Source organism: Apteryx mantelli, chromosome 6, assembly GCF_036417845.1.
Source record: "Apteryx mantelli isolate bAptMan1 chromosome 6, bAptMan1.hap1, whole genome shotgun sequence".
In the NCBI taxonomy this organism is placed as follows: domain Eukaryota; kingdom Metazoa; phylum Chordata; class Aves; order Apterygiformes; family Apterygidae; genus Apteryx; species Apteryx mantelli.
Genome location: NC_089983.1, coordinates 48,917,475 through 48,930,831, shown reverse-complemented (window position 1 = coordinate 48,930,831; position 13,357 = coordinate 48,917,475). Strand labels below are relative to the sequence as shown.

Sequence of the window (13,357 nt, the reverse complement as noted above, 5' to 3'; positions counted from 1 at the left end):
TAGTTCTTACGACCAGAAAGAGAACCTGCTTAAAACTGCATGGACTATATATTGTTGCACAGTCCAAGCCACACACAGCATAAAGATATATCTTACTTTAACTCCTCGGGATATGTTAACGATGTAGCCTTAGCAAATGTTGCATTCCAGAAGTGGGCACACTGGTTGCGCATCTGTTTGCTCTTATGCTGAAATATTACACACAGCAATGGAGAAAGCTGCTCTAGTAGTTCACTATCGTAAGAACCAGTGCAGTGAGACTCTAAACACAGGATAATCTCGGCCAGTAACTTTTCAAGCTGAGCGAAGGAAGAAGCAATATTTTTAGTCTTTCATTCAAATGTTGCACATATTTACTACTTAAAAAAAAGGCTTTTCTACAAACAGAAAGAGTTGTTATCCTGTAGGATGTTATGGCTTGAATAAACAAGTCTGAACACCATGCCACAGAAAAAGTCTCACTCTAAATAAATCAGATATAACTGTGTTTAATAGCTAAGCTAACAGCTCCTCACATTAGCTGTCTTCTCAGTAAAATACAAGTAGTTTAAAATTAAAATTACCTTTGCTACAATTTTGTTTAGAACACAGGATGAATTGCAAAACCCCCCCTCTAGAATGTCATATTCCCCCCTCCCTTCCCTCCCTCCAGCTGTCTCTAGCAAATTTACCTTGTTGTTGAGATTACTGTACACTCTAGGTACATCAGCAAGCCTGTCAAAACAAAAAGAAATTATGAAATTTTGCTGTCTCATCTATCCCAAACATAAGAATTAAACCACACTCAAGCATTGCACACTAGGCTTAATACACAACTTGATGAGTACACAGCGTGGGTATGCTGGGAATCAACCCTCTTCACTGGGCAGTTACAAGCTTCCCGACTTGAAGACTTTCGAGCGAGCCTTCCCTTTAACACCAGACACCCGCATGCTCTAAACGTTTCTTTAAACCACCTAATGGCAAAAATGAGCACTAACTACTTCAACTTTACAATAAAATGTTTTCTGATAAAGTAACTTCTACCTGCCTTGTATCGCTCTTATCTCTCTTTCCAAACAGTTTCCCAGGCCCCATAAATACCTGCGTATAAAGCTGAAGCAGCACCTAAACTAATTTCATGTAAATATATCCCTACACGCACAATCCTAAAAAATGCGAGAGATCAGTGTTTTGTAATTTCTTTTAAGCCCATGACCTCCAAGCTGAAGACAGAGGTTCCCAAACTTATGTTTGCTTGCATATTGCCTCCCTTCAAAGACACATATCCAACTCGAACATCTCCCTTTTAATGTATAATTCTGAGACAGGCAGTGCTCAGAGGCAGATGAGGTGGGAGGTGGAGAGAGCAGGTGTAGTTCAACTCTACCTTCATAAAGGAATTATTCAAGCTGTAAGGTTTTTATAGTTGTACTAAGTGATTCTCAGACCATATTTACCATGTGCAGCTTGTTTTGGATAAGTATTATTTCCAGTGGCCATTTTAGAGAAATGAAACATCATGACTGAAATTTTCAGTTTGTGCATAATGAAGCGGAGGTAACGTTATTCACTCCAAAGAGACGGCAATTCGAACCATCAAGCTTTCAGAAGTTATACAGCGTTCCTTTTGTAATGAAATCAAGTTTGGCTCCATTTCTAAAGAAAAGCCTTACAATGGGAACTACTACCCGCACGTGCATTTTTGGGATACCACCGAACATCAGCTGCGCTGCCGCCTAGCAGGTAACACACCGGCGAGCGCCGAGGGCCGCCGCGCACGTCAGCCAGAGCGCCAGACCCGTTTAAATTCAGTGGCACGCGCCGAACGCGGTGCTGCACCAGCCAGGCCGCTTCTGAAGCCATGCCAGCTTGGGTGCCACCGCGCACTCGGCCCCGGCACCCCAGCTTACAAACAGCCGTCACAGCAACCAGCAGCTTCCCGGCAACTGTCCCAGGCAGACACGTTCTACTCGCAGTGGCTGGGTGCACTACAGGAACGGTGCCTACTAACCAGGTTGAGTCTAGCAAAATACTCTGTGCTCAAAAAGGAGGTTAGTAGGAGTTGAGAATTCTTAGTATCCCAGGACTGATGCTTTGAAAAACCCTGAGCTATGCTTAAATATAATGCTTGCTACAGACTACACAAAATTACACCAATAAGCAGCAATACAATGAATCCAGTTTTCCAGTCATTCCTAAAATACTCACTTCGTTTTTTCATAAAACACTGCCAGAGGTTTTGAAAAAATTGCAAACATAGTCCCAATCACTGAAGGCAACGAAACACGGCTGATGATATTGTGAAGAATAGCAATAATTGAAGGACCAACAGAGACCAGCGTTTCTGAACAGATTTCTTTGGAACTGAACACATGGAAAGAGTTTAACAACATCACCAGGAGTCTGAACAGAGAGGCGAGCTTTCCAAGGGGCTCCTTTTTCTTCTTAGACCAATCCGTAGGTGTCTGTGGAGCTAAAAGAAAAGATTTTTTAAAAGTTTGTTTTTTCACCCTGTCTCCATGCTTTAAGATTCCTATCTAACCTACATACATTATAAACAATATTAGAACTTTTTTTTTTTCTACACGGGAAACAGAACTTTGATTCCTAAACTGTATCTGTAGAAAAACAGTCTAAAACACAGGCCTAACAGAAGACTTACATTTTTAATGCATCACTTTATGATATCACTACAGATACAATTCCAATTCCTTTCATTTATACTTACTGTTGGTCATACAAATGACTATGTTTTTAAGTATCTTTAATATCTACTTGCAAAAGGATGGCAACCACTGTACAGATACCAGTTGATATGCGTAAGTTTTAGAACAGGGATAGGGAGGGGAGGGGGAGTTTTAGTCAAAGTGAAAAGGTTCCATCATGCTTTTCCTTATTAAGACTCAATTAAAGCATTTCATTCTTTCAGTAGTCCAACACGACGACTTGCTACCCTAACATTCAAATGGGGCAGAGAAATTATTAAAAAAATATCTTCAGTTTTGTACTGAATTACAGTCACTTTGCAAATCCTTTCTTCAATAGTTGTAAGTGGGAAGAGGCAACAGCACAAAGCACCTTTTACAATGTCCTCTTGTATTCATGTATCACCATGGATTTCAAGGCAAGGCAGGAAACCACTCTGCAAACCTATTAATCCTATTCCCGATTAACATTATGCAAAGCAGCTTCAAAAGCAGTAGCCTTTCAGTTGTAATGTTAACAGCTTAACATTCATTTTAGGCAGGTATTTATTATATAGTTGGACTATGGTTTATGATCGAGCATTGCTACTTCAAAGTATGTTTAAATAGAACAAAAGAGGCAGATTTCATAGGCAAAAAGTGAAATTATAGCTGAAACATCAAATACATCTTCAGATTGAAACAGAGCTATATTCTAGAGGGAGCTGGAAAGGAACGGAGCCTCAGTGTTTACATGCATTTCACACGTGCTATATTTTGTCAAGCTAACTAAGTTTAGTAACTAAGTTTAGTAAGCTTTGCCAAGCCAGCTACGTTTAGTAACTACTAAACTGCTCAACAATTAAGAAAAGGTACCTAAAGACATTGGATGATATTTTGAGTTCATTTTTGTGACTTTTTTAAAATCTGCTCAGTGCTTAGATAATACGTAGACTATATGGACTGCTGATATTTTACAGTCATCACTTTTGAATCTACAATAATTCCAGCTTTCAAACAACCCAGGAAGAAAAAAAATAGACAAAGAAAATCGCAATATTCAAATGTTTTCTTACATCTATTTTTTGGTTGATATTTAGTACCATACGGTGCAAAGTTGATGCAGTCCACCATAACTGATATAATATGGATGAGACCATCCACCACTGAAAGGATCTGAGTAAGAAACAGAAATCATTAGCAAACCTTAGAAAAAAGGTTATAGTGACATAAAACAAGACGTGTTGGCCATTCAGGACAGCAATGCAACAACTTCAAATTTGGAAGGAGGGAAATGGATGAAATTTGACTACATGGTCAGGTACAACTAAGAAAAGAAAAGATTATGATTTAAAATAAGCACATTTGCATGAGGGAAAGATGCAGTCTTCCCTCTCGACACAAATGAGATGCAAACATATATAATTCTAAAGAGGCAAAACAGTAACAGGCAGCTGTAAGAAGATATTAGATTTAAGAAGATGCATCAAAAATATAAAGGTTCAAGGTACTAGCTGTCTAGTAGAACATGCCATCAAATCTCAGTGTGGCCTTACTTCAGTTACTATACAAAACCTGATTTTAGAAAAGCCATTGTTGGCATTAACAGCAAGATTTTCATTAACAACACTACAGTCAGAAAGCACAATCGGTTTCTAGGACAGATGAAGAGATTGATGTCAAGCATTTTCTTTTTCCCCAATCCACCACATCTTGTTCTAAATAAAAGGTTGTGCTTCCTTTTAAAAGGAAGGCCAAAAAAAAAAAAAGCCTAGTTTCAACATAACTTATATACTGAAGCTCTTAAATGCTTAAATTTGGCTTAATGAATAATTAATTTCTGAAAATTGAAGTTTATAATCAGGATTAGTACTGTACACAGCAGCATCTAAAAAGCTGTAATGATGTAATCCTCCAAATGACATGTTTTCAGATTCCACTTTTCTTAGGCATTTCTTGTTTGCTCCTTTCACAGTATTTCCATCCCACCCCCCCAAATATTCAACTTTGAAGCACCTGAGATTTTATGTTCCAAAGTAATATGTAATATTCACTGACACCTACAGACACTCTTACTCTCCCCAGCTGATGTGGTCTTGCAAACAAACAAGAGAGGTAATGCAATACCTCCATCTTTCAAAAGCTCTCTCTTTTATAAAGCTTTACTGTTAAAGGTCTTAGTTTTAGTGTGTAGGGTTGAAACTGCCAGGAATAGAGCAAACTATGTTCTCTGAATGCTACGATGCTACTCTATTCTCCTTCCTAATGAAAACATCTGTTCTTTTCGGTATTGGTTAATTTGACTTTAAGTTGCTTCATATATTCATTTCAACTGGTCAAATTATATTTATCATGATAATGACATTCACTAAGCCAGTATTACTTAAGTATTTAGAAGCCAAATGCAAAACCTGCTTAACTTATTGTAATAATAAAGCATTATAATTACTTTTACTCTCTTCTTTCAATCCATTTTTGGATCAACTTGTTAACTCCCATCAGTAAAAAGAAATTTTCCTACTGCTTTAAGTCCTCCCCACTGCCCACTTTTAAGTTACAGAAAACACTACATTAAAATTTTCAATATGTTCTTGCACATGTACCTAGTTTAAAAAGTTTGCTAAAATATTTATATAGTTCAGTATCACTGGTTTATACTCACTACTGGAGTTTCACCTTCTAGCCCAGATATTATTTTTGCACAAAGTTCTTCACAGCACACGTTTTCTTCTGCTGTTGCGACTAAAGCAGCACAGCGAGCAAATGCTCTATACAGGTCTGACCAAGTGCGCAACAAGGATTTCATAGTTGGCTTTAAAATAGAAAGAAAAAGTTTATAAATATCAATGTCTGTGCATAGAGATAAACATTTGTTTTAAGTTTTCTTCTTCTGTAAAACCTACACAACTTGAGAATCCCAGCCTTCAAACAATAGTCTTATATGTATGTATACACACACATATACATATATACACACACACACACACACACACTCCCCTGGTAAATTAAACTCTACTCTGAGATTATTGGGTAGTACTTCATAATTTTGATCAAACCCACATTGTTTCTAATCAGTATTAGCAATTCACTGTTACCTGTGGAAATCCCTGAACGGGGAATATATGGAATACGGGTAGCAGCAACGCACTATAAACAGCATTGAAGTTGTGCTCCAGCGCATCACCCTGATTTACTTCGTTAGTCTGCAACGAGAAGTTTTTGGTGGATTAGCAACCTGCAAAATTTATGTGATGAATAAGACTGTTCCAAATGCATTTATTTTGTACATAAAATTTGCACAAATTAAATAACTTACGGTGTTTTTAAATTAGCCATTTCTCAGCTCCTTCAGAGCTTAAGTAGAAGCCATTATTAAAGGGCGGGGGGGCAGGGGGAGCACTACTTTTTAATTCCAAAATAGCTCCTTAACCCCAGAGGGAAAAACAGATTTAGAATTTTTAATTAATTTTACTGATTTCAGTTGCAGTGAATGATGCTAGCAACCTATTTAAAGCACCTAAAAATAACTTCCTTTAAAAATTCAAAGATTTTTTTTTTTTAGGTCCAAAGACTACATGGTGATTAGCTTGACAGTTCCTACATTAAAGTCAGCGGATTTCTGGCAAGCAGCCTGCAGAACCAGTTGAATATTACAGTTTACATGGCTTTTATTAGGGCTTTCAATTAAGAAGTCTAACATTACTGGAAAACAGTTCTAACTACAACCTAAATCTTGCAACTCAGTATTCACAAAGAGCAAACAAGCTTATTACGTGAAGGTTAGGAGGTCCTGAAGGGCAAGTTTTCAGCCTTTGCAACAACCAGGCTACACTGAAGGCTCAAAGCACATCTATAAACACGTCTGAAATCTTTAAAAAGGGGGGAAAGATCCCAGCACTGCACCGTACATTGTACAGAAGAATAATTACTCTTCCGACTGGAATCACCTGAAACCTCACTTCCGACCAGCACTCCTGCCTTCCTCCTCCTTTTTACTCCCTCGCTTTGCAGTGTGCATCCTTCAGTTACAAAACTTTACAAATTGCTGTACACATCCTACTTTCACAAACACTACCAAGGCTTATGTAATTTTGCCATCGCTTTAAGACATCTAATTCCTAAAATTATATTAAAGATCAGCACGAAAATTTTCCCTGTGTTTTTCTTTGGGGAGGGGTGAGGGAGGAGCAAAGGGGGGGGGGGACACAACACTATACCCGATTAATCCATTCGGTTAGCGGATTAACGACAATACTCCACATTCTCCAGAGATGCTCCTTGTTCTCCACCTGCTTTGTGCTCTGATTAATGATGCAGAACACAGATTCGCTGAAAGCCAGCGGAGATGTAGGACCAGATAAAACATAACCCACGAGAGTTTCTAGGATTACGAAGAACCTAGGGGAGAAAAGTTACACAGGTAAGTTTAACTGAAGTTAGAAAGAAGCTTCAATAAAATCTTAGACTATGGGAAGCTTGTTGAAAAAACAAACAGAACCCACAGTAATCTTTTCTTTAGGACACCTACCTCTCATCTGTTACACACTGCTCCAAGAGGTTATTATGGAAAGGCAGCTGAATTAAGAACAAAGCTGGCGTTCCCTTGTAAAAGAAATTTAAGAGGTCAAAACAGTCTACACTGAACAAATGAAATAGATACACATTTAAGTGAATCTGCTATCTTCTATATTTAACTGTAAGCCACAAATCTGTAACCACTGAAAGCAAACTGTATGATATAGTCAGTCATAACACTTCAAAATAAAAACTAGTGGTGAAAGATCCTGGTACTTTAGCTTCAGCTATAGTATAACTGGTGTTCTGCTAAAAACTTATTTTTAAAAGGTTATGAGTTATAGCACATCATTTTTACTGCTTTGAAATTATAGGCAACAGATAAGTAGACATAAGGCCAATACTGCATATTACAATTCCTTGAACAACATGGAGCAGTGTGAGATTTGCTTAATTTAAAGTTTCAGTAAGACATCTTTCAGACAACCTTGAATCCTTTAAAATCTGTCAGAGAATTATTTCAGATTTGCTGATAAGGCATTTAACAAAACACATTTAATATCTGCCAGTTAAAACTTCATCAGCCTTAATAAAGCTCTGACTGTAATTAAGGCTTAAGAAAGCCTCCAAAAAAACCAAGACATCCTTGAGAGCTGAGCTCTTAAGTCAGTTCCACTACACAGAATTTATACAACTTGAGGCATCCACTTGCTCTGCTGTACTCAGATATCCTCTCGCAGATATCGGTCTGCTTCTAAAACCTCCCCAAAAGAATTCCATACTCTCCCCGACTAAAAGCGTAAACAATTAGCTGCTTTCGCAGGCTAGAGAGCTCCATCTCCCTCTGCTGCTGCAAAACAAACGAGAAACCTCCTATCTACTGAGGCACACAGAAGAGCTGATCACCATTCAATTTTAGACTGCTCTAAACCACCTTTAAAAAAAAAAAATCCAACTGCCAGCAGGCCCCCCCTCAGGCTGTTTCACTCCAACCAAAAATCTTATTTCAGCCTTTTCTCACAGGCTATTTTCTGTGGCTATCTTCTACATTGCCCTCCCCTCGTTCTCCCCTCTAAGGCAGCACACAGCGTTCGCCACAGAACTCCAGGTAGGGCTCATCAGGACTCAAGCAGAACCAGAGTATTTCTCCCTAATGCTGGATACCAGCTTTTTTTTTTTTTTTTTCCTTTTCCTTTTTTTAAAGTAGATCATGGTTGACATCTTCAGCTGTTAGGCCACTCTGACTTCTGATCATTTTCTGCAGTAATGCTGCCCAGCAAGACATTCTCCGCATTGTGTCCGTGCATTTGATTTTTCCTGAGGAGTATAACACTTATCTTTCTTTACTGAACTTAACTTTGACTTCACAACATTTTCCCAAAACTTCATTTTTCAGTATATAACAAGCACTATACAGTTAGACTATGCAGTTTCCTTGAAGATTATCTGCAACCTGTACAGTAAATCATGACTTAAATAAAAGGAGAAACCTTGTTTCATCCAATATTTTCAGCACATCCCTATTTAGCTACTGACAGTTAAATTATTCATGAGAAGTCAGGGGCTGAAAACAGAATCAGTGTTCCAGAAACTGGAACATAATTTTCAAAAGATCTGGCTGTCATGACTTAAAGCACTCTGTACATTTGTGCACATATGACTTCCTAATGCCTTTAAGCATAAATAAAGACAAAGATCTGGAATAAAGTCAGACTTACGTTTAAAAGATCCATATCGGCAATCTGATAAGCTGGCGATCCCAATACTTTGGGGGGCAATTCCTTAACAGTAATGTCAATGAGGGACTAAAGATGGGAAAAAGAAGAAAATGTATTTAAATACTAGGAACCTTAGGGAAGTTATTTTTGTAACAGTACAAAATAATAGCAAAATTGTAACACTCGCTCCTCCTTAGGAGGAGGCTCCTCCTTTTCACCAAAAAAGTTGGCTCTTAAGAGGCAGTGCTGATGCATAAAATGCAAGACTGCCTCCAAGCAGAATTTAGAAAATCAAAAAGATGAGATTAAAAAAACACATCTGACTTACCAGTATTTTCTGCATAGGAAGAGAATTTGATCTAACAGTGTTTTTTAAGGCCTGGAGCAACATAGTCAGTACTTCGGACCCTTGCTTTTCTTTCTTATTTCCTAGAACAATGTATTTACAGTTACAGCAGAACAGACTAATGGTCACTGTGATCATCATTAAATATAATGCACTGTAAGCCAAAATAAATCCTGTATATCACTATAAACATATGCTAGACACTTTACAGAATCAGATACCAAGTCTCTGCTCTAAAGAACAGTGTAAAAAGTTTAAAGAAAAAAATTCTAAGTTTTATTATTAAAACTGAAAAACCTTCCTACCTTTAACACGGACTTCTGTACACCCTTAACTTTGACGTGTTCAAAAATGCTGTGAAGTATTACTTCACCCAAGTGTTATATTTAGTACTGGATTTTTGCTATGCTTTTCAGTTAGACCTTTCAGTGCAAGGAAACTTCAGTATTAAGAATGTTCTGCACTTAAGGCCTTTATAGAGTAATGGACTTTTTTTTAATATGAAAGAACTTATCTTTATACATCTGTGAAGAGATTATGTTTACTATGAGACAAAATCCAAATTAAAAAAAAAAGTAGCTGTAGGCACACAAGGAGGAATTTATACTAATTTGATTAAGACACTGAAATCTAAGAGCTTTCCTCAATACAAAGACATGGGGTGGGATTTTTTTTTGATATGGCAAAGATTTTTTCAGTAAGAAAAGCACAACTGCTCAAGCAATTGCAGTGCTGCTACATCTTCTTGCTTAAGAGACAACACAGCTGTAGTCATGTGGTACTGTGCCTTTGCTAGTAAGCCTCACTGGAGCAGATCAGATGTTCTTTCTTGTAATAAAGATGGAGGCATCATGTAAAGATTAGCTTGTTTCTTTAGGAACAGCTATTGATGATGCATAAAAATGGGCAATTGCTAGCAGTGAAGCAAACACTTCTTAGAGTCTAATCTTAAAAAAAAACTGGTCAGCAATAACCAATATAAAATACACTTTTTTTTACCTGATTCAATAGCTGTTTTTACATATCCATTAATGTCCTTCCATATAATATTCAGCATAGAATCTGCAAGATAACACAATTTGTATTTTAGATTTAGTGTCTGTTTAATGTTTTTATTACAGACTGAATAGAAATATGTTAAACTACAGACTTTGATTTAAGCCACAACTCAATCTCTCAAACCTAGCTGGATCAGTTCTCTTTAATAATGTCAGCACTGGAACATTACAGAATAGCGGTTACTTTATTCTTTCTTATCTTTCCCTCCCCCAGATTCTTTTCTTAGAAACAAAAATCTAATTTCACCATTAAATTCTTACCAGGAACCTCTTTTCCAATTGCAATGAAGCCATCCTGAACTGCATTTATAAGTGTGCTGGCATGCTTACAAAAAAAAGAAGGGCTACTGATCAACGGGTACTGAAGAGGCTCTATGAGAAGAACAAAACACATTCTGTAAATCTGTTATTTTGTGGTGCACTTTTAGGACAAATCTTTTTTAAAAAAATCAAGTATAAATATGCATTATAAGCATTTGATACAATTGAAAACATTTTCTAATATTAAAGATGACAACTAACACCTTTAAATATTTCAAGCATTTCATGCTAATGGGCATCTTTAAGTCTAATAAAAGTAGTAATTTCAGGTTAGGCAAAAGTACTTTGAAAAAATACAACTCATATACCTAAACTGAGTACCAGCTTATTTTGCTTAGCAAAATTCAAAACTTCTGGACCCCTCAAAAAGTGAAGCAGCATTTCAATTCCCAAAAGTTGAATGGAAGGAATCACCACCATTCCTGCTGTACTAGAATTCAGGTTCATCCTTGGCGTGACTGGACTTCCAAATGGGTAAGGACCTGGAGGGAGGGTTGAAAAGTTACATTACCAAGTATTTCATCTAGAATCAAGTGAAAGGAAAGATTCAACAGACCAAAACCCCAAAGTTAACACTAAAAAAAACAAATCACAGAATAATATAGGCTCAAAGGGATCTCTGACAGTCAGACATCTAGTACAAACTCCCGCTCCAAGTTAGGTTAACGTCAGTTATAAACATGTATTTCGAAAGCATACATATCTTCAAGTGATCTCTACCAAAGTTTCAGACTCCACTTTTTTTTTTTTAAAGTCTCTCCATGAAAGTTGCTGTTATACAGCAACTGCTACTAATTCTATTGCTATGAAAGCATTTCCATTAGAAACTTTTATACTCAAGTGCGAGAGGTCCCAGATCAAAGAATACTGACAGATTTCAAAGAGGATTTTACAAAATTAAAGTTAACTAATTTTCCTGTTAAAAGGAACAACAGGGAGATTTACACATCTAGGATACTCCTACAACGTACCTGAGGCTCCTAATTACAGCAGCCTACAGTTACACAAGGCCTAGACTCCGGGGTGTTCTATACAGCGAAAAAAGGCAGTTCTGTAACTCTCACATTTATACACACAGCTCAACTTGATGGTATCTAACATGTATTTAAAGAACCAAAATTAGGGATGTATTATGATCACAGGGGTTACTCATTCCAACAGAAAGTGAAAATAGTATAGAACTGGAAATGGCATCTATAAATAGTGCCTATACCAACAAATACTAAGAAACAGAGTTTCAAACTAAGGATCAAAGCTCCCTCACCAAAGGCAACACAATTCAGGACATTAAAAGCTGGATTTCAACAAAATTTGATTACCGTGATTTTGTAAACTTATGACTACAACAGTCTCTAACTAACATAAGTCACCACCTCTAAGCTCTCAGAAGAGCACGCAATATTCTAAATATTGTTTACGTTAATAACATACTGCAAGTGAAAAATCATAAGAGGGTTTAATACAACAGGTTAGTTCCTGCTTCTGAAATAGAGTTGGAAAGGGGCTTGTGTTTCAATACCTGATTTCGGTGCAGGGTTTGCTGAGGCTAAACTCTGGTTGGCTGGTCCACGTGAAGGTGTTCCTTGCAACACAGCAGAAGAATCTAGACTTAGAGTACTTTGGATTAACGGTACACAAACCTGCAAAGATACCAAACCTCAGTGAAAACAGGAATGACAGACAAGCAGTCAAAGAACTCTAAGTTTCAACGTAAACTACTGCTGTTTACAGTATCAGTGTTTCCAGAGTTTCTGGGTACCTCACAGAATCACAGAACGGTTGAGGTCGGAAGGCACCTCTGGAGATCGTCTAGTCCAAGCCCCCTGCTCAAGCAGGGTCACCTAGAGCACGCTGCCCAGGACTGTGTCCAGATGACTTTTGAATATCTCCAAGGATGGAGGCTCCCCAGCCTCTCCGGGCAACCTGTCCCACTGCTCTGTTACCCTCACAGTAAAGTTTTTCCTCATGTTCAGAGAGAACTGCCTGTGTTTCAGTTTGTGCCCAGTGCCTCACGTCCTATTGCTGGGCACCACTGAAAAGAGGCTGGTCCTGTCCTCTTGACACCCTCCCTTCAGATATTTATACACACCGATATGATCCCCTCTCAGCCTTCTCTTCTCCAGGCTCAACAGCCCCAGCTCTCTCAAGCCTTTCCTCATAGGAGAGATGCTCTAATCCCTCAGTCATCTTAGTAGCCCTTTGCTGGACTCGCAAAGGCTAGATTAAACCAAACTCACTGCAGAAGTGATTTAATTGTACCGTAATTTAAAAAGGTAAATGAACTTTGACCCCTTCTCTCACCTTGTCAAGTTTAATTTAATGAAATTCAGAAACCTAGTAGCAACACTTTATTCATTCCAACTATAAGGTGAGTACTAACAACATTATCAAATTTTCTATCAAATCGCATTTCCAGAACAAGTGCAACTACCACTATTAAAGTCAACTCAAACACCTAAGCACTGCTTAAAGGTCTAAGCCTTCAAATCCATAGTGAACAGAACACAGAAACCTTCACCCAGGCCTATCCTGCTTGAACAGGGGAGAAATTAGTTTGCACATTACGGACAATGATGACTCCTGAAGTATTACCTGGATATTATTCCAAGTCAGCACAATCCAAAATAACTAGTGTTTCAGGAAGAAAAAATACAAAAGTTAATCCCCCTGCCCCTCCAAGCTGCACACGTCTCGGAACAACTTTTACAAGAAGTATTCCCATTATTGTTAAAT

At 37.8% G+C, this 13,357-nt stretch overlaps 1 protein-coding gene across 5 annotated transcripts in view; it reads right to left on the bottom strand.

The window, feature by feature from the left end:
- Window positions 1–13,357, bottom strand: part of RIF1 (replication timing regulatory factor 1) — a 36,891-nt gene that overhangs the window by 12,347 nt on the left and 11,187 nt on the right. For 4 of the 5 annotated variants that reach the window (XM_067299430.1, XM_067299431.1, XM_067299432.1 and 1 more), the window contains 14 exons: window positions 12,144–12,264; window positions 10,933–11,106; window positions 10,565–10,675; window positions 10,245–10,307; window positions 9,228–9,328; window positions 8,900–8,986; window positions 7,195–7,268; window positions 6,884–7,064; window positions 5,762–5,869; window positions 5,329–5,478; window positions 3,743–3,842; window positions 2,191–2,455; window positions 672–714; window positions 97–299 (listed from right to left, as the gene is read on the bottom strand). In XM_067299430.1, coding sequence (XP_067155531.1) covers window positions 97–299; window positions 672–714; window positions 2,191–2,455; window positions 3,743–3,842; window positions 5,329–5,478; window positions 5,762–5,869; window positions 6,884–7,064; window positions 7,195–7,268; window positions 8,900–8,986; window positions 9,228–9,328; window positions 10,245–10,307; window positions 10,565–10,675; window positions 10,933–11,106; window positions 12,144–12,264 — 1,781 coding nt within the window. Of the gene's footprint in view, window positions 1–96; window positions 300–671; window positions 715–2,190; window positions 2,456–3,742; window positions 3,843–5,328; window positions 5,479–5,761; window positions 5,870–6,883; window positions 7,065–7,194; window positions 7,269–8,899; window positions 8,987–9,227; window positions 9,329–10,244; window positions 10,308–10,564; window positions 10,676–10,932; window positions 11,107–11,595; window positions 11,614–12,143; window positions 12,265–13,357 lie in introns of those variants that run through there. The other variant, XM_067299434.1, reaches the window with a different exon arrangement.